At 42.2% G+C, this 23,329-nt stretch overlaps 3 protein-coding genes across 10 annotated transcripts in view; 1 reads left to right on the forward strand and 2 right to left on the reverse strand.

Moving 5' to 3' along the window:
- The window catches only part of STXBP4 (syntaxin binding protein 4), a 160,635-nt gene extending 145,261 nt beyond the window's left edge, over positions 1–15,374 (reverse strand). Inside the window, exons 1-3 of one of the 7 annotated variants that reach the window (XM_089771846.1) lie at positions 10,524–12,632; positions 9,873–9,935; positions 8,935–9,008 (exon numbers count right to left, since the gene is read on the reverse strand). In XM_089771846.1, the coding sequence (XP_089627972.1) occupies positions 8,935–8,969 (35 nt within the window). In that variant the 5' untranslated portion in view covers positions 8,970–9,008; positions 9,873–9,935; positions 10,524–12,632. Of the gene's footprint in view, positions 1–8,934; positions 9,009–9,114; positions 9,497–9,872; positions 10,466–10,523; positions 12,633–15,257 lie in introns of those variants that run through there. The other 6 variants (XM_089771845.1, XM_089771847.1, XM_075903823.2 and 3 more) reach the window with 6 other exon arrangements.
- COX11 (cytochrome c oxidase copper chaperone COX11) lies at positions 15,339–20,749 on the forward strand. The gene is made up of 4 exons (XM_075903825.2): positions 15,339–15,747; positions 17,551–17,706; positions 19,054–19,179; positions 19,751–20,749. Exons 1-4 carry the CDS (start codon positions 15,403–15,405, stop codon positions 19,934–19,936), a joined length of 813 nt encoding a protein of 270 aa, XP_075759940.2. The 5' UTR covers positions 15,339–15,402; the 3' UTR covers positions 19,937–20,749.
- A 1,335-nt stretch (positions 20,750–22,084) lies between these two features.
- TOM1L1 (target of myb1 like 1 membrane trafficking protein) overlaps positions 22,085–23,329 on the reverse strand; it is a 50,622-nt gene continuing 49,377 nt past the window's right edge. For both annotated transcript variants that reach the window (XM_075903824.2, XM_025185688.3), the window contains exon 15: positions 22,085–23,120. In XM_075903824.2, coding sequence (XP_075759939.2) covers positions 23,060–23,120 — 61 coding nt within the window. In that variant the 3' untranslated portion in view covers positions 22,085–23,059. The remainder of the gene's footprint in view (positions 23,121–23,329) is intronic.

The following is a 23,329-nucleotide window of genomic DNA, read 5'->3' on the forward strand; positions in this document are numbered from 1 at the left end:
GAGATTAACTTTTCAGTATTTAAAAGTAACAGAGAAACCATCAAGAATGATAGAGCCTAAAACACACACTGAAACATTATAAAATAATTTTTAAAACCTAACTTGGGTAGGGGATACTTCCAATTAAAAGTAATCTTTTAAATATCTAACTGCAAACTGAATATGGGAAATATCTTTTAAAAGACTTACGTACTGTACAATAAGATGCTGCTACAGTAAAAATATAAGAAACAACCTTCTGTAGGGAGAAGTATAAGGTGTCACTAAAATGATTTATAATTTATATACACACACCCCATCAGCAAATATATATTATGAACGACGGAGATTAAAGAACAGCACAAAGTGTGAATTAACAATAGAGCATTAAGTTGTTTCTGTACTATTACTTTCACTAAAAATTACCAAGCTACTCTACATGTATGTGGTATTGAAACCATGGGAACACAATGGATACAAAAAGTAAACTTATGAAGTCACCCAATAGTATGTAAAATGTGGGGAAAGGTTGGAATGGAAATGATTGCTCATAAAATTTTGAAGAAAACCACTGATAATTCAAAATGGAATAAATAAAAATCAGATTGAATAAATTACTTTTTAGAGGGTTAGTTATAGCTGTCATTTTAACATGTATAACTGTACAGCAATTCAGAGCACAAACTTCGCAATTAACATTCCACAAGACTCTCCTCAATTCATTAATTTTAAAATGACTTTGTTAGACTTTCTGAATAAGAGTGGGATTTTCAAAAGTTATCAAGTGAAGCAAGAGAACAAACCTTATTGACTTTCACTGTGAGTTACGTTCCAGCATCACTCAGGGCCAGATCTTTAACTTGGGAAATTGTTATAGCACTAGTGAAGAGAATGATCTATGACCATTTACACCAGGTGAGAATCTGGTCCTAAGAGGTTTCTGAAATTCTTACCCCAGTATTTTTTGTGTAATCAGAATAAGCAATTAAGGTTGATTATTTAACATTTAAAAATGATAAATGCCCTGCTCAATAATAGTAAAAGGACATACAAAAGAAAACCGGGCTTTGCTAAGAGGAACCTGTAGCAGCTATATAAGTAATTTAAAACACATTGTAGTGTACTTTGTAAAAGAAAAAACAGATGAAATCTGATCATTAATATACACCAAACAATATTTGATATGTCTTTCTTTTTGCTCCTACAAAATCTTGTCAAAATATTATTAAACAATTTAAGATATTGAGAAAAAACAAGGGAAAATAGTGAATCTTGACACCAAATAATACTCAAGTGAGGCTACAGAACATGTGTGCTATATGTATAATTAAGTGATGCTGGACTTTCTAAGAAGAAACAAAAACTTCACAACCCAAGTAATATATTTAGTGCCAGAACAGATTCCGAGTACCAACAGCTGTAGAATAAGATGATAAGGGCTATTAAAACTAAATCTTCAGTATTTTATTCTGTTGTTTTGTTACATACAATGTACTGTATTAGGAGGATTTAAAAAGCTTGATATTCTACTGTACCCACACAAAACAGAAAGAAACTGAAAGGAGTCACAGCTTTTAAAATATCTTTACTACACTTTCACTAGTTCATATACTATAAAAATGCTATTAAAACCTAATGGTTTGGCATACCAGTACAAGAGAGAGAGCCCATCAAAATGCTCTGGTTCATCTTCATCCATAAGTAATAACAGGGACATTCTTCAAGACACCAGTAAAAAGAGGAACAAATGCATCCAAAAGACTCAATATTTCCAGTACATAGGATAAATTACACGCAGGACAATTTCTTTTATCAACTAAAAAAAAAAAAAAATCTCAACAGACACAGACTGAGCTGGGTGTCTCTATTTAATCTCGTCTGAAACCCTGTGCGTCACATGGGCTAATTCACCTATCAAAGCAATGTTTACTTTTTTCCTGGGATGGGATGTGGATTTGTAACAACCTTCAAGTCTCATAAAATGTGCAAATGTGATAAAAATTACATGCATTTGCATGAAGGATTATATGATAATACTGCAGGTCCATCTGGCAGCAGACAGGTCATGGAAAAGATACATCTTTTTGACATATCCTAGAATTCACCCCCATGATCCTCAAGATATGGTCAAGTACAATATACAGCTAACACCCTCTCTTTGATCTTTTTAAAGCAATCTCCCTAATAGATTGGATTACACCCACAAAAAGAAAGCTAACTAAGCAACAGACAAAATCTATCTCAAGATGGTCTCAGGATCATCTCATCTGAAGAAGTGGGTTTTGCCCACGGAAGCTCATGATACTATATACATTTTTATTAGTCTCTAAGGTTCCACAGGACTACTTGTTTTTAAAAGTTGTTTTTAAAGTTACAGGCTAACATGTCTATCCCTATGAGACTGTTAAGCAACAGGCAAATAAGCTACCCATGAAAGGAATACCAAAGAGACTCAGAAGTTTTCATTCCACACTTGTGCACTCTCAGTCCTGACAGTGACTTAAAGCCAAGTTTAAAAATATAACACTAGTGTTTTCATCCACAGCAGACAAGAGTTAATGCAGAACCAGGAGTATTACTTAGATAATTGACTCTTTTTATACAGACTAAAGTAAATGCTTTAGACAAATATTTTCCAAGTGTGCTCTTTTAACAGATGATGATAGCAAAATGTAAGGAAGATTTTCCTGTTCTTCTGTCTTTTTCTCTATGATCAAGTAAGCCAAAAATAAAATTACCTTTTAAGTCACATTTCTGAAATTTCCTCAAAGACTCTTTCTAATATTCCTCTCTTTCTCTTCAATTCAGTTTAATAATCCTGCCTTTTACTTTGTTTTCTTAAAGGGACAGACATAGTGACAAAGAGCAGAGGTGATATTTTATTTAGATACTCACAGAATAGTCAGATTACTTCTCAATTCACAGTACAAAGTAACTACGAGGTGATGAACTTTCATAAAATCATGTAAAGGATTCCTAGAAACTGTCTCAATTTTCAGTGTTAATATCTTGAAACACTTCTTTTAAAGAATTGCAAAAAGCAAATAGATTTTCAGTGTCTGTCTACTCTAGATAAAATGTAACAGGCCTACAGCAAGCATGCATGAAGGAATGTACTATGAAAGTAGCCTCATCTGGGTTACAAGAAGGGTACAGGTCAAGCTAAAGGGAAAGCTGTAGAGTTGTTCTCCATAGTCATACAAGATCTGTCTGGGATCAGGGATCATACTCTAGTTAAGAGCGAGATTAGTATGGTTTTTAAGAAATTCAACTTCTAATATTTTGGCAAAATAATGTTTATTGCCATTTTAACTTTTCACAATGCTTTTTGCAGAGGTAGAAAATGAATATGTAAAGTAACATCACCACTTCCTCCCGCAAAATTTGACTAAAGAACTTAATTCACCTTTCATTTCTTTGTAAAATAAAATACACTGTTTCTGTGTTTCTCACTTCTGAGAACTTAGTTTCAACAGTAAATGAATCCCCTCTAAAGAAGAGACCAGCACTGTGAGAAGACAGCAGCTGCTAGTGTCTGGAACTGCACAGCAGGGTGTCACGGCTATCCTAGAAATGGAAGCACATGCCACAGAGTGCTCCTTCTTAAAGTTGTAGTGTGCACATTCAGCTGAAACTTCATTTTTATCAGGTAAGGCTTTTAAAAATCTTTTCCACTGTAAGTACTGTTCTGTTCTGGGTACACACAAATGTAAAGAGACTGTACCTTAAGGAGATTATTGTCTAAATAAACAAGGTAGACAAACATTGGGAATATAGATGGGGTTCAGAGAGGTAAAGTGACTTGGGGGTTACACATCAAATCACTAGCTGAGCTGAAACAGAACCCTGATTCCCACCATGTGAGGAGTTCCACTGGGATCATTCACATAAGAGCAGTGACCTGGATTTGGCCATGTACAGATTTGTTATACCAGTTTAGCTTCGCCAGTGTTAGCAACATTAGGAGCTTTGAAGCGGACAGGCCATTAGTGTTTTAAGCACCATGTCCTGTAACCTTGCTCAGACAATATCTAATTGCCAAGGTGCTTTTAATACTAACAGACTTTCTACAGCAACACTCCCAACTGTTACTAAAGTTATTGTAATTGATTCAACTGTATCAACAGTGGGAATTTTCTGCAAAAATATCTCTTTTATAGGCAAAGCTTTGTTGATATTAGGGTAAACTAAACAACAATAGGTTTTCTATTAAACTGGTAAAAATGTCATTTGAGTACATACTCATAAGAATAAAATCACAAACAGATGTTCATTTCTTTTAAACCCAGGATAAGAGATGTCCTTGCAATATATAACCAGAATTCCACCTTTTCTGTGCAAGTTAAATTTCAAGAGGTGAAAAAGGTCTTTTCTAAAATTCAGAAAAGTTGGATTCATGCTATACAAACTCCATCAAAAAAGATAATTATATTTTTTAAGCCTTCTTAGATTATTTATTAGATATATTATAGTTCCCTACTTATCCTTCTCAAATCAACTTGTTCCTACCCTTGTCCATCTTTTGTGGCAGTTTCTCAAACAATTACATTCATCATGCCTTCTTCTGTCTACCATTGTTCAACCTCTCTGAACTCATCTGCAAGGCCCACCTTTTTTAAAGTCCCTCTTTTGCCACCTTTAGTGAATCCCTTTGATTCATACAGAAAGACACTTTTGTTGCTTCTCTTGCTTGATCTCTGTCAGTCTATATCCATCTCTCTTTCAGACAAACTCCTTTGGGCATAGATCATTCCTGGTTGTATGCTTGGAAGGAACCTAGGGGTATGTCTAGACTACCCTCCTAGTTCGAACTAGGAGGGTAATGTAGGCATACCGCACTTGTGGAATGAGGAGTAACGGTAGTTCGGACTAGGAAGCCTAGTCCGAACTACCTAGTCCGTGCCGTGTGTAGCCGCGCGGCACGGGGTTCGAACGAGCCGGGATTTAAAAATGGCGGCGCCCGTCTTATGAAAATGAAGCCCAGGAAATTCAAATCCCGGGCTTCATTTGCAAGTGCGGTATGCCTACATTACCCTCCTAGTTTGAACTAGGAGGGTAGTGTAGACATACCCTACCTTATACATAAAGTGATGATAATGGAAAATGAAATTTCAATACTTGTTTCCTGTTATTCTAGTATATACAGATAAGAACACATGTTACACAAAGAGATTAAGATTCTTTTTTCAACAATTATAACTTAAAAATTACTGATAGTATCATTTTGTGATCCCTTTTCTAGAATTATACTTTATTACCAGTTAGTAACTGAGGTTAGAAATATCCAAGTAATTTATCATCAGCTAAATAATCCTGTAATCCTTGGTAGCAAAAGGCATGGAATGCTTTCATAAAAAAAAGCCAATGATAAATTAAATCAGGCAAAAAAAAAATCCTACAAAAGTCAATTATATAACAGTAACCTTTCAGGTTAAAACCCTTAAAGGGTGAAAATGCATTAAGATGTTACGGCCCTTAGCCAAATGAATGTTTTGTTAAACTACCAATGATTTAAAAAATGTGGAATATATGTCACTGGAAAAATTTAAACTACATTTCATTAAATGGCACTTGTTTAATCTAGAAAAAATATATTGGGCTTCAGCAACCAAGTACAGCAATGTGGATTGTTTTTGTCTATTCCCTGCACATAGCTATTTTAAACACAGGGAATACAGTGTTTTAACTTCATGTAAACCTCAATTATCACCTGAACATGTGCATAACTGATATATCATCATATCTAAATAAACTGGAAAATTGTGCACTTTCACACACAAAGACAATGCCCGATCTGTATGGCCTATGCCTATGTCTCCAGAGAGAAACTGCGTAAATTACACACAAGGGTACTAGGGATGTAAGGAGATAGTCAATTAGTCCCTTGACTAGTCACTTCCCCCCCTTGCTGCCTCTGTCAGAGGCAGCAAGGGGAGGGAGCAGGAGCCCATGCTGGGGGAGAGCTGGCTTAAAAGCCGGTTCCCCCCAGCACCATCTCCACAGGGGTAAGGGAGTAGCGGGGACAAGGCACAAGCTGGGAATCAGCTGATTCTCAGTCCGCACCCAGTCCCAGACGCTACGACTCTGCTTTTTAAATGTATTAAGAGCTGTTGGGCTCATGCTGGGTCCCCACTTCTGCGCTTTAAGCCTGTTAATGTATTAAAAGATGGCGGGCTCTTAATAATACCATTTAAAAGGCAGAGTCGCAGCAGGGTTAGCTCCCGGGGCCCAAAGCTAACCCCGCTGCGAATCCTCTGCTTATCAACCAATCAACTAGTTGATGGAAAATCCATCGACTAGCTGATTATTTAATTATCCTATATTTGACATCTACACTGCACACTTATTTTGAAATAAACTATTCTGGAAGAAATACTCCAAAATAGCTTATTTCGAAATAGCACATCTACACTATAGGGAAGCCTCAAAATTAGTCCAAGGCAAGCTTCCCTAATGTGGACGTACTACCTCAACTTAGAGCCCCAGGAGGCACTTGGGAGGAATAATTTAGAATGGCCCTGGTGATGAGCTATTATTTGAATGGCCCTCAGGAGGAGTTATTTTGAAATAGCAGCAGTGGAGCCTCCACACTAGGGATGTTAAATTGCAAGTAATTGACTAATCAAATAGTCAATGCATTTCACATTGACTATTCCATTAGTTGATAGGGCGCCTCCGCCTTTGAAGTGTAGCAACTGCCCTAGGGCTATTGCTCCATTTCAAAGGCGAAAACACCGCATGGAGCCAGGGGTCAGCTAGGCACTCCCCCACTGACCCTGGGCTCCATACAGCACTGTCACTTTGAAATGCTGTGGGGAGCCCGGCATCAGATTCCTCACAACATTTCAAAGCAGCAGCACCCTGTGAAGCCCAGGATCAGCTGGGGACTCTCCCACTGACCCTGGGCTCCATGTGGCTCTGCCACTTTGAAACGCTGTGGGGAGCCCAGCAACAGGCTCCTTGTGGTTTTTCAAAGCAGCAGCACCCCATGGAGCCTAGAATCAACTGGGGACTACCCCGCTGACTCCGGGCTCCATGTGGTGCTGCTGCTTTGAAAGGCTGTGAGGAGCCCGGCGTCAGGATCTTTGCGGCATTTCAAAGTGGCAAGATATCATGGAACCCAGAATCAATTATGGACTCCCCCGCTGACCCCGGGCTCCATGCAGCACTGCTCCTTTTAATTAGTCCCTCTTCTTTCCCCTGCCCCCTTGCTGCGTCTTTCTGATAGAGGCAGCAAGTGGGGGAGAAGGAACTAGTAGACTAGCCTGTCGACTATCTGATAAACATTTGCTTATCAGATAGTCGACTAGTCCTTCACATCCATAGTCCACACTACTGCTATTCCGAAATAGCTATTTCAGAATAGGCGTTATTCCTCGTGGAATGAGATTTACAGAAGTCAGAGTAAGCCTCCCCGTTATTTCGAATTTATTTTGAAATAGTGGAGTTGCTATGCAGACGCTCGCATTGTTATTTTGGAATAACGGATGTTATTAAAAATAATGCTGCTGTGTAGACACACCCAAATGACTAGTTATCCACCACCATGCTTCTTTGTACAGCACACCGAAAAGAAGAATCAACTGTATGCACATTGTTCCATGTACAACTATATACTCACTGTTTTAAAAAAACAATAATAAAGATTTCTGAAGAACCATGATCTGGTATCAATGGCAATGCAGCTAATTCTGAAGAATATTTATCTAAGTTTCTTTGGCCCTTTAAAAGGATACAGTCAAATGCAATATAGGACATTTGCATTTAATTTTCAATTATTTTAAGAAACATGAAGAAAAATTATTTATTGATTTTGTACTTTTCTATCTGGCAAACACTGTTAACTGTTTTCTTGTTTCAGTTTCCATGCATCGGAAATTAAGATGGCTATTAATTGACCATACCAGTAGAAATTTTTGAATATGAAGTTAGTTTGCCAATACTGAGCGCACAATTTGCTGGGTTCTTCATGAGCACAGCAGTCATGATACAATTCTGCATAAACTGATTGTGTATGTTTTAAATTATCATTTTTGCGGACATAGTTGGCTTGGTTATCTAGCGGTTTGAGAAAGATCTGGGAGTTAGGATTCCTGAATACCATTTACTTTGAGCTAATCATGGAAAGATTCCACTGGTTCAGTTACAGTTGATTTAAGGCTCTTAAATATAATCACTTGTAAAATTAGTATAACAGCATTTACTTTGACACAGGGTTAAGAAGTTAATAAATGTGTCTAAAATACGGATATAAAATACAAGACAAATGTAAACATTATTATGCAGAGAATACTGAGCCATAACATATAAACTCCATATTCTGCATGATCATATTGTAGCCAGCTCATTTCTAAGAGAAGCTCATTAAATAAACATCTTCAATAAACTTATAGCATGATTACTCCAAAACAAGAAAGTTTCCAAGGGAATATTGGTTGTAATATAAGCAGCTTTTCATCTTAAGGGCCTTAGTTTGCAACCAGTGGAAGATTTAATAGCTGTTTTCATTTGGAGTTTGCTCGTCTCCACCTAGTATACTTAGTGTACATGTATCTACATTAAAAAAATAACCAGAGTTGGCACAACTCTGGAACCTTAAGGCAGTCTCAGTAGGGAGACAAAGGAAAGAATAAACTTGACTGAATTATTCTCCAACCCTTAGAAGTGACAGCTCTAAAGCAGAGATGAGACACAGTTGTGTGGCAATCTGGGAAAGCTTTTTCAGTCGAAAGACAAAAGTCTTCAAATTCCTAGGCCTGAGCCATTATGAACAAGAAATTAACAATTAAAATATTTACATTTGTAAGAATTTGCTTTGGACTGTGTTATCTTCAAGAAATCAAATCACTGAAATAACATACCACCACTACCATTGCTAACAAAAGAGAACTTGATTCAGTACTGCATTACTGGGTTTACTGCATTATTAATAAAATAAAAGCAAGCAAAACTTACCTTTTATGTAAATGTAAGGACCCTGCAGAGGCCATTTTCTTAGATGAACTGCTAAATGTTTGGAATGGAAAATTCTGAAACATAAATGACAGAGCCACATCGAAGATTAAAGATTGCTATAAAAAAAGGAGACTCCACTTTTAGAAACGTGCAGACATGTTTATATTGAAATTCTCATACCATTTTTTTAAGATTGATTGTCTGAAGATAAGGGGGAAGAGATCACTTCTGGGCATAACTAATTCACACATTCACAGCTGAGGATCAAAATACCAAACACCTAATATCCTTGGCTCAGTTCTTCATTGCACCAGTATAAATCCACAGTAAATAGAGCAGCTACAGATTTACACTGGAGAAAGCCTAAAACTAGACCCTTTGTAATTTAAACCTTCTGTGAAACCCAGTACAGTAATCATGATTACCGGGGGCGGTGCCCCCTGCTCACTATGCTCATCAACCCCCGTCTCTGAGAGTAGGCAGGACCGGTTTTCCCCCCGGCCGCCACGGAAGGCCGGAGTCGCACAAGCCCCAGCCTCTCTGCCCCCATCCTGGCTGCAGTCATCCCTTGCCTCTTGGATTCCCCCCAATCCTCTCGGCCCCCCCCCCACCTGTCTCCAGCCACAGCCAACCCCAGCCTCTCGCCCCAGCTTGAGGCCACAGCCATCCACAGCCTCTCAGCAAGATTACAGTGACAGCACCCTACGAGGGAAAGGGGAAGAGGAGCAAATCCCGAGACTCTGCGCCAGATTCGGCTTGCAGGGAAACACGCATGCTACTGTGGAAAAGGGAGAATGATGTCACTCTGTCACCCCGCAGGAAAAGGTTTTTTATATGTATATATAGAGAGAGACATAGTAAGAGGAACCCCAATATAATCCTAAAGAAGAGAATATGAACTCTGATTATCTTCCAACATTAATTACTAGAAGACTTACCCAGAACTGCCCAGGTCCTTCAGGGCTGGTGGTGGGTGTGGGATGCAGAAATCAGGACAGGGCCTTGGAGATGGGTTGAAGGACAGGGCAGAAGGCCATGAGTGTGGAGGGGTGAGAGAGTGCGGGTTGAGGGATGAGGAGGGGCTCAGGGCAGAGGGATAACATCCGGGAGGCCACCATGGGCCTTCTCTCCTCCCCCAACCAAGGGCCTTCTGTCTCTCTCTCTCCCCCCACATTCTCCCTCATGGATGCCGAGGGTGTTCTGTCTCTCCGCCCGTGGCCACCAGAGGCCTTCTCTTTCCCTCAGACCTCCCCCAACCCTCCCATGGCTTGTTGTCTCTCCCCACAAACCCCTGCCAGGAGCCTGTTGTCTCTGTTGTTTCCCCCTCTAGCCCTCGCTGAGGCTGCTTGGGGTCTTTAGGTCCCACCCCAGGCTGACAGGGGCCTATGCCTCTCCTCCAGCTCCCCCCGGTCACCAGGGTCTGTTCTCTACCTGTTCAGGTCCCCCCCTCCTGCCCCCAGCTTGCCAGGAGCCCATTGTCTCCTCCCCAAGCTCCCCCAGTTTGCCGGGGTCTCCCTACCACCCCCACCCAGTGTTGTGGCCAAGGTCTGGAAAAGGGGGAAAGGTTTTGGGGCAGGGGTGCTACGTACCGGTATGCTGGCAGAAAAGATGGCAGAGTCCCAGCCCTGCTGGTCACTCCCTTGGTGGTACAGCTCTCACCAGTGAGCTCTGTAGGATAGCTCTCCCCAGCAGGCTTGCTGCACCCTTTGCATGTTCAAGAAAACTGTCCTTTTCCCAGGGCTTCCAGTCCTGGCACAACCAAACCCTGCCCTAGCTTTAAGTTAGTGGAAGAGGAAGTTGCATACCAAATTTGGTGGCACCTAGCTCTTACTGTTTAGGAGGAGTTCTTAAACAAATGGACTCACAGACAGAAGCATTCTGAAATATACATATAGATAGAGCTTTTCCATGTTGTTCCATACACAGGACCTAATCTCATATTTTTTAAAATTCTGGGACTTGCAATAAAGCACCAGTTTTGCTTTTATAGCCTTTAAGAAAGTCAGATATACAGGTATGGGATATAAGATGCAATTAATTGTTATTATTGATAACAAAAACTATGCAAAAAGGTCAGTCTAATAATAGCCTCACCAAAACTGTGAGTCCATGAGAACCATACCTAAATGTATTTAGGTTACAGTCATCCCATAAACTGCTGAAACATTACGAGTGCAAAAATATACTACCACTTCATTTAAAAACTAGTTCAAACATGTTGGTTTTAAGTGAACTTGTTTACTTCATCTTCCCTTGCTGTTACTATCTGTTCCTCTTTTGAATACGATTTTCACGCCTTTTGGCTGAAGAAACAAGTATCCTTGATTGTAACAAGAGTTATTCAATACTTGTCAAACCAGTATGTTACAAGAATGGACTGCTAAAGCTCATTTTAGAAGGCAGCATATCCATTAACTGCAACATTTGGTGCAATTGCCCATCACCCACTAAAGTGATACCTGAAAACAAGATGTGCCAAATATTCTGAATATGCAGCCTTACTATAGGATCTAAAGCTTTAGATTTCAGTTGTATGGGCTTTGACTTTAAGCAATGTAATAAAAGGAGCTCATAAATCATAACAATCCCAGTACAATTACAATGTCAAAATCCGGTAGAACTTGTTTTGCAACTCTGGAGCTTTCTGAAAATCTAAAACAAAAAACAATTCTCAGAAAAACAACGGATGAGTAATAATAACCTGACTTCTCCACACAGAGTTTACCAATCAGTAGAGATAAGTACCTATGCTCACAAGAGGTGTTCCAAGATTTATCCTAATAAAATATGTGAAACTCGGAATCTCTTGGATGAAAAGTTCTATGTGAAAGTACTGCATATTCTTTCATACCCATCAACTAATAAGATGATTGTGGGGTAAGTGCCCCACTGCCAAGGTTTGATACTTCCAATCTCTCCCACACTTTAAATAATGGCAAACACCCTACATCATTTACACATTTTCCATCAGTTGTTGGATGTGTAAACTGAAGTTTCTTTTTAAAGATATAGTTCAGTTTGTTCTGTCCAGAAGTATATTGTTTTAAGTTTGTGAAAATGTAAATAAAATATTTACATGAAATACTTTAAAAAAAAAAAAAAAAAAAAAAAAAGAATAAGAATAAGCTTCTTGAAGGATCTTTTGCTCAAGGTTTTGTCATACAAATCAGCCACTTTTCCGGAAAAACTTGCCAGCTGTCTACACTGGCCGCTTGAATTTCCACAAAAGCACTGACTTCCTACTGTAAGAAATCAGTGCTTCTTACAGAAATACTATTCTGCTCCCGTTCAGGCAAAAGTCCCTTTTGCACAAAGCTTTTGCACAAAAGGGCCAGTGTAGACAGCTCAGATTTGTTTTTCGCAAAAAAGCCCCGATCGCGAAATTGGCGATCGGTACTTTTTTGCGGAAAAGCGCATCTAGATTGGCACGGACGCTTTTCCACAAAAAGTGCTTTTGCGGAAAAGCGTCTGTGCCAATCTAGACGCTCTGTTCCGAAAATGCTTTTAACGGAAAACCTTTCAGTTAAAAGCATTTCCGGAAAATCATGCCAATCTAGACGCAGCCTCATCCTCTCTAGATAATGCTATTTTCTCCTCTAGTGTGTGGGGGCCAGTACAGGCAGTCCCCGGGTTACGTACAAGATAGGGACTGTAGGTTTGTTCTTAAGTTGAATCTGCATGTAAGTCGGAAACTGGCATCCAGATTCAGCCGCTGCTGAAACTGACCAGCGGCTGACTACAGGAAGCCTGAGGCAGAGTTGCTCTGCTCCGGGCTTCCTGGAATCAGCCGCTGATCAGTTTCAACAAGCTGAATCTGGATGCCAGTTCTTACATACAGATTCAACTTAAGAACCTCAGGCATCCCCAAGTCAGCTGCTGCTGAAAGTGATCAGCAGATGATTCCAGAAAGCCCGGGGCAGAGCAACTCTGCCTCAGGCTTCCTGTAGTCAGCGCTGGTCAGTTTCAGCAGCGGCTGACTTGGGGACGCCTGGGGCAGAGCAGCTGGGGTGCTGCTGGGTTGCTCCAGTAGCAGCCCCAGCTGCTCTACCACAGGCGTCCGGAGAAAAGCCTGGTCTGCTGGGGGGGGGGGGGAGCGCACTAGCTGCGCCCCCCCGCCCCCAGCAGACCAGGGAGATGCGGGCGGCGGACCGAGATGCACCGCGGTCCCGCCGCCCGGGTCCTCCGTGGCTTTGCTCAGCGTCTCCCTCGTCTCCAGCAGACTAGGGAGACACGGTGCAAAGCCGCAGAGCAAAGCCGCAGAGCACGCGGGCAGCGGGACAGCCCAGAGGCGCCGCAGCTGTCCCGCTGCCGGCATCCTCCGAGGCTTTGCTCCCCGTCTCTCTTGTCTGCTGGTCTCCAGCAGACCAGCAGACCAGGGAGACACGGAGCAAAGCCGCAGAGCACGGGGGCAGCTGGACAGCCCAGACGCGCCGCGGCTGTCCCGCTGCCTGCATGCTCTGCGGCTTTGCTCCCCGTCTCCCTGGTCTGCTGGAGACGGTCCCCAGCAGACCAGGGGCACCCGGAGCAGCTTTTCTCGCCCCGGAGGTCGAGGTGGCGGGACCACTGCACTCTGGGCGGTCCCGCTGCCTGCGAGCTCCGGGGCAAGAAAGCCCCATTCGTAAGTGCGGATCCGCCATAAGTCGGATCCGCGTAACTCGGGGACTGCCTGTATATAACATGTCAATGTTTTCTATCAAAATATAGGCACACCAATACACAATGGGGTGACATTGTAACATAATATCATCCATTGACCCAACTTGAGCCCTAGGCCAAAAAAAAAAAAAAGCAATCATCAGGACAATGTAGGGACGTGGTGTTCAGAAATTTGGCTTGCACCCAAGGCCAAGCTATTTGCAACCACTTGTTCAAATAACAGATGTACCAAAATGCCATTACAATGACTCTGAACTTCACCAACTGACTGCCATGCATGACTTCACAGAAAAGCACTACCACAAAATGCCTGTGTGCTGCATGAAAATACTGTGATGTAATAGGATGAACTTGTCCCAATCCCCCTTCCGCGAAGGCTCTAGAGTGCCTCGCCACAGTGCAACCAAGCACCATCATCCCATGTCATTACATTGACAGTGCTACAAGAAGACACCCTGAAAACAGCATTGCAATCCATGACAGGCTGCTTGCTTGGTCCAATGCAAATCACCTGCCATGAGGCTGTGGTGAGGTTCTGCGCAGTCCCAGAAACTCTGTGGACAGCAGGAATTACCCAACAATGGTATAATAGCATGTAGCCCCCAAGAAATGTCTCTGTACTTAGAGAGAGGTCCCTTGACATCAGCAAAAGGGCCATGAGGCCTCCCTGTGGTGGGAAACCCCTGAAGCCTGCACAATCTTCTCAATGCTTCACCAGATGATCCTGCAGAAGCAACCACCATTTTTGCTGGGGACAACCTTGTGGGAGGAGCAGTGTGTGTCTTGCGGGGTGATTCTCCCCCCCCCCCCAAAAATCAGACCAATTTGGGAGAAGTAGCGTGCTCCCCGGGCTGTTTCTGAAGACACGCTTCAGTGGCTGTCCGTGCCATGTCTCCATTGAGAAGGGCTTCCCGTCCCTGGGCCAGCCACAAGGAGAGTTAGGGTTGCCAACTCTGACAAACTAATTATTCTGAGCGATAATTATTCTGAGCCCCAGATCACCAGAGGTCACACACCCCCAATACTGTGGGGGGCCAGCTTCCAGCCTGGGGGGGGGAGTGGCAGGGTCAGGTGGGCACCAGCAGCAGGGGCCCACCCCTCCTCCCACCACGTCCCCTGCCAGTGAGGGGGGGCGGACCTCTGCTGCCAGCCCCCCCTCCCCCCCCCAGGATGCCTTGGTTGGCGGAAGAGGCGGGGCCTGCGGCTGTCCCGACCCTTCCCCATTAGCACCTCTAGGGTCATTTTCAACTGTCCCTGGGAGAGCAAAGCCAACTTCAGGAGGTTCCAGGCCAATCCTGGGGAGGGGGAGGGGGAGGGGGAGGAGTTGGCAACTCTACGGAGAGCTTCTCCCACGCAGAGCGCTCCCTGCTAGCTGCCCCGCCCCATTGCCAGTGTCCCCGCCCGCTAGGGCTGCCAACCCTTCAGGACTGTCCGGGAGCCTCCCGGAATCCAAGCTTCTCCCTTGTGGAGCCTCCAGGATGAGTCCAATGCAAGTTGGTAACCCCTCGCCCTGCCGCCCCGCTGAGGGGAAGCAGCGTGGCCCGCTCCCGGAGTGGGGTGAGGGCGCCAGCGCCAAGCCCTGGTGACAACGACAAGGAAACCACACCCGCCAGCCGTCGGGTCCCCGGGAGGGGGCGGGGCGAGGCGTCGAAAAAACGCGAACTTACCCCCTGCGGCCGCCGTAGCCTGGGTGCGCCGCCGAGTCTGGGAGGCCCGCCCCGGGTCTCGTCCGCGCTCGCCGCTGGAATCTCGCGAGAAAGGGCGAATGACGTGCGCGAAGTACCTGCCCGCGTCACGTGTGCAAGGAGGAGGATGGGGCTGTGCGGGCGGGGCTGGGCCGGGGTCCTTCGGGCTGCCGGATCGGGCCCCCGCCTGCTCTGCCTCTGGGCCCGTGGCGCTGGGGGAGGAGCCCCGCCGCGGAGCCCTGGGGAGCTCGGCCGTTACAGCCAACGGGGCCCGAGCTGCGCCCCCCGCCGCCAGGCCTGGCCTGGGCCCCCGCAGGCGCGCGGCGTGTCGCGCCTCAGCCCTTTCGCGCGGGGCCAGGAGCAGGAGCGACGGCGCAGGAACAAGACCGTCCTGACCTACGTCGTCGCCGCGGCCGTGGGCATGGTGGGCATGTCCTACGCGGCCGTGCCGCTCTACCGCCTCTACTGCCAGGTGAGGGCAGCGGCCCCCCCCCCCCCGTGCCCTAAGGCTCCCTCCAGGCCGGGGGTTCCCACGCTTTTTGGCATCACGCCCCCCCGGTTTGATTTTTGAAAAACCCTCCCACCCCCAGCAGCAGCAAAACTTGTGAGCAAAGGAAAGGAACTGAACAGGGCAGCAAAACTTGATGGGGGGGGGGAGGCTGGGTCGCCTCGTGCTCCCCCCCTTGAATTTTGTCACGCCCCCCCCCAGTTTAGGAACCCATGCTCTAGGCTTAGGACAGTGTGTACGGTACCCACGACACTACATGTCTCCGCAGCGCCAGGCAGGCTGTCCCCACGCTTGGCCCCTGTCGGCCTGGCAGGGTTGAAGGTATCCAGCGCTAAGAATGCCAGTGCCGATGTGGCGGGTATTGCTTGGGCGTGTAGGTACGGCTACCCTGCATCGTTATTCCAGAATAGTTATTTCGAAATAGCACGTCTACACTGCAGGGAAGCCTCAAAATTAGTCTGAGGTAGGCTTTCCTAATGTGGACGTGCTATCTCGATTTAGAGCCCCAGGAGGAATAACAGCCTCTCACCAGGGCCTACTTCAAAATAGCAAAAGTGGAGTATCTATACATGTCTTATTTCGAAATAGCCATTTCGGAATAGGCGTTATTTTTCGTGCAATAAGGTATACAGAAGTCAGGATAAGCCGTCCATTATTTCAAAATAATGGAATTTCTGTGTAGATGCTCGCATGGTTATTTCGGAATAATAGCTGTTACTTCAAAATAACTTTGCTGTGTAGACACACCCCTAGAGAGCTGGGTGGGCAGCAGTGGGAAACCTAGACTTGTGAGTTGGCTGCATGAATGACCTTCCTTCATCTCAGTGGGCCACAAGATGGTTGCAGCCAAGACTGGGGTGGAGTCGTTTTGCTAACTACCCTTGTTTACCTAGTATTTGGGGGATTCAGCAGTGCTCTGATTGGATGCAGAGGGAGCGCACTGGCTTTTGTGCATGTCACTTTAGTAATACCAGTCAGAAAAAAACCTACATGATGGGAATCCAGCAGAACGTGGCAACAGTAAACAAAATGTCTCAGGCCACCCATACAAGCCCAGTGGACTGTGGATTGCCTAGCACTAGTCTATAATCTATGTGCGTCTATAATCCAGTATGTCTATAATCAGGTGTGTGGGGTTCTCTACCCATCTAAATCCTGTCAGATAGAAACAGCAGTATAGAATGTTAGGTGAGCATGCAGTGTCTATATACACTTCATGCTGCCACAAGCATCGATGTACTTTAAATGTCAGGCTCTAGCAGGACTCTGGGCCCTTCCTTTCCTCTCCTTGCCTCATCTTTCTGACCCATATATTTTAAATCAGTGTCATCCACTTGCCATTTATTGATTGTATTAGCATAACACCTAGGAACCTAGTTAATGGCTAAGGCCCTGTTAGGCATTTGCCCTGCTACTTTTTAAAATGTATTATTATTCCAAATAACAGTCAGTCTAACAGTATTATTTCCCCCCAACTTGTTTACTGTGTGTACAGTAATTTTCACTTTCTGCACTACAATCTGGTGTTTGGGTGGAACATTGCATGAAGGAGAGAGGGTAAAAATCAATTAAAGATCATTTGGTCAGGAGATTCCTAGAGGAGTGCCTGAGGCCACTTTCAAGTATTGAAATTGACTAGATCTTAAATTGGTAGTGACACCTTTAATCTTCTTTCTTAGAGGTTGAAATTGTTTACCTTCTGGTACCTCAAATACCATGAAGTTTTCAGTTTTAATATTGCTAACTACAGCTTAACTTTTTATACAGGCTACTGGACTAGGTGGGTCAGCAGTAGCAGGCCATGGTTCAGACCAGATTGAGACTATGGAACCTGTTAAAGATCGTATCATTAAGGTCACTTTCAATGCGGATGTGCATGCAAGTCTACACTGGAATTTTAGACCACAGCAAACAGAAATATATGTAAGAAATGTACACAATTCATTTAGACATTCTAGAATGATTGCTCAAAACTATAGAAAAACCTTGCAAAAATTAAAAAATCGAGGCTTCAAATGTTAACTGTTTAAAACTTGTTCTGTGATTCCCAATACATATGTTGACTCTGATCTTGAAAAGATTTAAACATGGATATGAACCTTTTTAGGATCAAGGCTATCTGTAGGCTTATTCATGGACTACTCACAAATATTTAGAAGATGGAAGAGTCTTATTTTTCAGCACTCATTCAAATAACATTACTGAAGCTACTTTCATTTGAATTAATAAATGTTCACATCACAGATTAAAAGAATATGGTGAAAGGGATTTTGCATAATTTAAAAATTGAAATGATTAAAGTATTTTTACGTACCAAATATTTTTCTTGGGTGCTGCTGTACACTTCGGATTGTAGATTAGTTTCTTAGATTTTAGAAAGGTTAATAAAAGTTGCATGGGCTGCAAACAAAGGCAAAAACACAAGTTGGGGTCCTAGTCTTGCAATTTACAATGCAGGTGGGCGTTAAAGACTACAGGGCTGTCACTGGCAGGCCAAAGCAGTCCACTTCAGCATTGTAAATTATACGTTGGGGCTCGTATCTCCTTGTCAGTATTTTTGCTGATTATTATTGGATTTTTTTTTTTTTTTTGCCTTGAATAATATTGTTACTCTTTATAACTGGTTACCAGCTAAGGGCTCTTCTGAGATCAGTCATGTTTCTTTATCTGTTTGTTTTAATTCATTATTGAGATAATTAGTTTGATTTTTTTTTAATAGGACTATTGGACTTCATACCAAAGTTTATTAATTTGACATATACAAAGAACCAATCCTCTATGCTGTCATAAGGCTTCTAAAAGGTGTTGAACTACTGAAGCCAATGGGAGTATGTCTACTTACCTCTTGGTAGCAAGCCCAAGGGCTGTCCAAAGCCACAACTTCAAACCACTATCTTCACATCTGTTTTAGAAAACTAGAATGAGTCCTACTAGCCAGACCCTTTTGACCTAGGTGAGAGGCCTGCTCCAGGCATGCCCTGAAAGCCCAGTATCTTGTAGGGTAAGAGCCAAATGCAGCTGTATTATGATTAATTTGTGTGAATATTGAAACTGGTTCTCAGTACTGTTTTTAATTTACAATCGCTTTTCCAGATTCACTAATGTTGGAAATACTGTAAATAGATTACTTGTAGTGAATCAGCATTTAAGGCAGCTAAAAAAATTATTACTGTTATAAATTTAGCCACTTAAGTCTTACAGAACTTTGTGAGAATGATGTAGTAAACATAAATATAGTAATTGTGATATATATAATTTTTTTTTAAACAGGTTGTACCAGGAGAAACTGCACTGGCATTTTACAAAGCAAAGAATTCTACGGACAAACCAGTAATTGGAATCTCTACATATAACGTGGTTCCATTTGAAGCAGGACAATATTTCAATAAAATACAAGTAGGTGAAGTGTGTCACTTGGGACAATCTGTAATGACAAACATCTCCTGTCCCAACCAGCCCAATTAACACATACCAATAGCCTATCCTGTAGGCCTCTTCTCACGGGGTGACAAAGTTCACTCTGGTCTACGTGCTTGAGGGAGAAGCTGAAATGGTTTCTGTTATACAAGATGGCTTCTAGCTAAATATGAAAATGGTTTCTACAGCTTCTACAAGTCCCATTAGAGTGGCTCCCAAAGTGAAGATGATAAACTACTAGTGATCTTGAGGGCGCTTACTTAAGGCTTGAATAGTCAGAGTACTTATTGTCCACTTCAAAATTATTAAATACTTTCCTGCCAAATAGGAGAGAAGTTTGTGTCATGGACCATGTTTGTTAATACAGTATAAAGGAGAGAACCTGCTACCTCCTCATGCTCACAAATTAGGCACATGTTCCATTAGGCATTTAAGGTTATGTAGGAGCCTATCAAAGTAGGAGCAGTAGAAAAAACAACACTGTAAATGTTTTTAATATGTAATATATATGTATTTTTTTGTAACGGTTTCTACTTTCCACCATGTACAGTGCTTTTGTTTTGAAGAACAGCGGCTTAATCCCCAAGAGGAAGTGGACATGCCTGTGTTTTTCTTCATAGATCCTGAATTTGCTGAAGACCCAAGAATGGCCAAAGTTGATCTGATAACACTTTCTTACACTTTTTTTGAAGCAAAAGGAGGACACAAATTACCCCTCCCAGGTTATCAAAAATAGACTATACAATGAATCCGTGGTTTCTTTGGTACCTAGCAGCCTGATGATCTGTCAACATTGCAAAACACATTCTTCCAAAGGCACAATAAGGACATGAAACACCACATGGAAGTATTATACAATATTAACTTATTTGTTATTATTAAACCATGACACATATGCTGTTAAGATGTGATTTTTATTCTGCTTTCTATAGAAGGACCTATGTGTCTGAACACAAAGGGGAAAGGAAACCTTCTCGCCAGGGATTAATATGACATTCTACACCCTCTTAATCATTAATGGATTTTATTCTTACAAGAGCCCTGTGACATAGGCAGTTATACCCATTTTATGAATGGAGGAACCAAGGTAAAGGGTTGAGGAAGTGATATGCCCACGCTCATGCACACATTGAGCTTAGGTCATAAATGCCACTCTAATATCCTTTCCCCCAGACCATGCTTCCTATCTTCCTTTTAGTGTATAGGCTGTGATAAAAGTAATACCAAAAGTAATGTTTCGGAGTTCTAGACATCACTAGAGTCACATTTGAAATTATGGCAGAATATCTAATTGCTGTCATTTAGGGCTCTGCAAATTGCATTTGTGTATGATTTAAGAACAGTGTGATGCGGAAGAGCTCTTGTTGCTTCCCTGTCTCTATTTTTATGCAACTTTTACATTTAAAACTATTTGTTTTTAAAGTACTTGTAAGTCACTTTCAAAACAAAAGAATGTTATTGTACTGTGTATTTACTGGCATCCAGTGTATCTTGTAATAACACATTGTGAAATCTGACTAGACTGATTAAAAAGGTTGTAATAGTTTAATGCTGAGTGTTACATTGTTCTGCTGCATAAAATGATTTTTCTTCCGTGTGGGTGAAATTCACCCTGCTGTAGAGAGTCTGAGCAAAGCCCTACCCTGTGCAGGATGTAAATTCCAGAATGAGGGCCAAATCTTGGCCCTAGAGAAGTCTATGGAAGTTTAGCCACTGACTTATCTCTTTGAATGTATATTGAAACAAACAAGCTTCCTTTGGAGTTCTGGGAGCTTTAGACAGATTATCAGAGACTGAAAATAACTTTTATTTTCTTCAGCACGTATTGCCATAGCAGCAGAAACCAAAAATTTGATTTCCCCTATAGTCCTCCTCCAACTTAAACCAGTTCCCTGGGCCAGCCGTAAGTAATAAGAATTCTAGCTATTACATAAAGTGGAAATACTTGGGATATAGGGGCCCCAGCCAAGAATGCTCTGCTGTGGCTTGTTCTCTTAAGCCTTGTCTACACTTAAGATTTGTCATTTTTTGTGTGCCTGGATAGTTAAGCAACAGAATCTCTCCCCCCCCCCCTCAATTCAGTTATGACTGTGTCTTATTCCAGGCAGTGAAATAAGTTGTCCCACCATAAAGTACTTATATATAAAATTATAAGCTTTTCCTGATGTAGCTATGCTATCTCTTCCCTTCCCCTCTTCCCCCCCAAAAAAATCAGCACACCATGGAGTTGGCTGGGAATTTTCCTTTTAAGTGAGTTGAGCAGCAAGCTGGAAAATTCCATTTTACTTCTAAAATGGATTTGAGACTTCTCCCAGTTAATTTTTTTTTACTTTGTCCCAATTCAGAGGGAAACTCTGTTGTCTAATCAAATCTAGTGACAATAAAAAGTGTAAAACTATTCCTTATTCTGAAGCTGTAGATGGCATCTCACTAGAGACAAGATGTTTCTTAAATGGGTCTGTGATTTACATATAAAGGCCTTGCTGCAGTAGGGCAGCTTGCACACGTGCTGTCATTCAGTCCCAGGATATTAGAGACATGGTAAGTGAAGTGGCATATTTTATTGGACCAAATTCTGTTGGTGAGAGAAAGCTACAGCATTCCAGCCCTGAGAAGAGCTCTGTGTAAGCCAGAAAGCTGGTCTCTAGAGCAACTGGGTATGTTGGCCACTGGAGGCCTATCCTCACCCACACACATTCACACGCCTACTTTCAGTGGGATGGTGTCACCAGGATGGATATTTCACCCTTTGGGTATGACAAATATAACTCCAAATGGCAAGGTGGTCGTTTTCTATTAATACGGTAATTTTTCCCCTCTGGTTTTATATTATAAAAGACAGTAACCATTGGAAATTTAATATAATTTAATAATGCTTACATTTCTGAAGTTAAAATTCAACTTTAAATGCACAAATTAAAAAAAAAAAATCTTAGTCTGACTTGCCAGCCACAAAAACCTTAACTAAGTTTTATATCACAAGTTTCAACAAAGAGTGCTACTATGTTCTTCAGTAAAGTGCAAGTTTTATATTCAACATAAATATGGAAGGCACTTTAACCCTGCTAATAAAAGTGGCACTTTTAAATTATCAAGGTACTTAAAATAATTTGATGAGCAATATGGAAATGTATTTGGTTTTTTTCCATCACTACAAATAATTTCTCATAGGATTAAGAATTCAAATATAAAAACAGCACTTAGAGGGTGTCTTTAAGACAAAACCCATTAACTTGTATGTTGAACAAAAACTTGTAGATAATGTAAATCTATTTTTTCTTTGTTTTATAATAGACACTTCAACCAACCAGGTTGTAGAATAAAGTAACATCTGCGTTGACCACAAATAATATAGGAGGGCCCTAGATACAGAATCCCTTCTGCGTTTTAGGATGGTGTTAATCACAATAGTGGTGTCAATTGGGCAAATAATGATAAACTGATTAAATTATGAAGTTCCAGTTGTTTTTGTTTGCCACATAAAAAACAGCACGTCAGTTAAAGGAAAGTTTTTCTCTGTAATTGAAAACTACTTCTGTTCTGCTCGTTAGTGGCAGAGTGTATTACTCTGTATACAACTTTGTTTCAGGCCCCAATCCTACAAATATACACAGATAATCCTCTTGAAAAATAAGTGTATGCATGCTTGGGGCCTACTTAGCTTATATACAGTGTCAGTTATCCAAATTGAAAGCTCCTAACACATGGAACTGGATAGGAGGTAAGACCCCTTATTTTCTAGGTTTTGAATATCAAACAAGACTTTCCTTTGAATTCACCTGTCAGTTACAAAAAGCAGTGTCTAGTGCTGGCATCAGAGAATAACTTTTATGTTCATTAAGATAATTCATCTTCCACCTTAGCATTGCCCTTTAACTTCTGACTTGGAGATATAATCATCAATTTCTTCATAAATAGCTCTGAAAGAAGAAGAGCAGGGTAAATACTAGATCATGCTCATTTCGTTTTATTCAGCAGAAATGTGCCAGTGAAATCCTGCTCAAGTGTGAATATTTTTCCGTAAGGCTACGTATACACTGGCGGCTTCTTGCACAAGAACAGCTGTTCTTGCACAAGAACAGCTGTTCTTGCGCAAAAAATTGCCAGGTGTCTACAGTGCACGCATGTT

Source organism: Pelodiscus sinensis, chromosome 20, assembly GCF_052426305.1.
Source record: "Pelodiscus sinensis isolate ZL-2025 chromosome 20, ASM5242630v1, whole genome shotgun sequence".
NCBI classification, from domain to species: Eukaryota; Metazoa; Chordata; order Testudines; family Trionychidae; genus Pelodiscus; species Pelodiscus sinensis.

Excerpts from the sequence above, each read along its gene's own strand:
- COX11 (XM_075903825.2), top strand. The coding sequence starts at position 15,403 with ATGGGGCTGTGCGGGCGGGGCTGGGCCGGGGTCCTTCGGGCTGCCGGA. Across the intron at positions 15,748-17,550 it reads TCTACCGCCTCTACTGCCAG|GCTACTGGACTAGGTGGGTC; the intron begins GTGAGGGCAGCG and ends CTTTTTATACAG. Across the intron at positions 19,180-19,750 it reads AATATTTCAATAAAATACAA|TGCTTTTGTTTTGAAGAACA; the intron begins GTAGGTGAAGTG and ends CACCATGTACAG.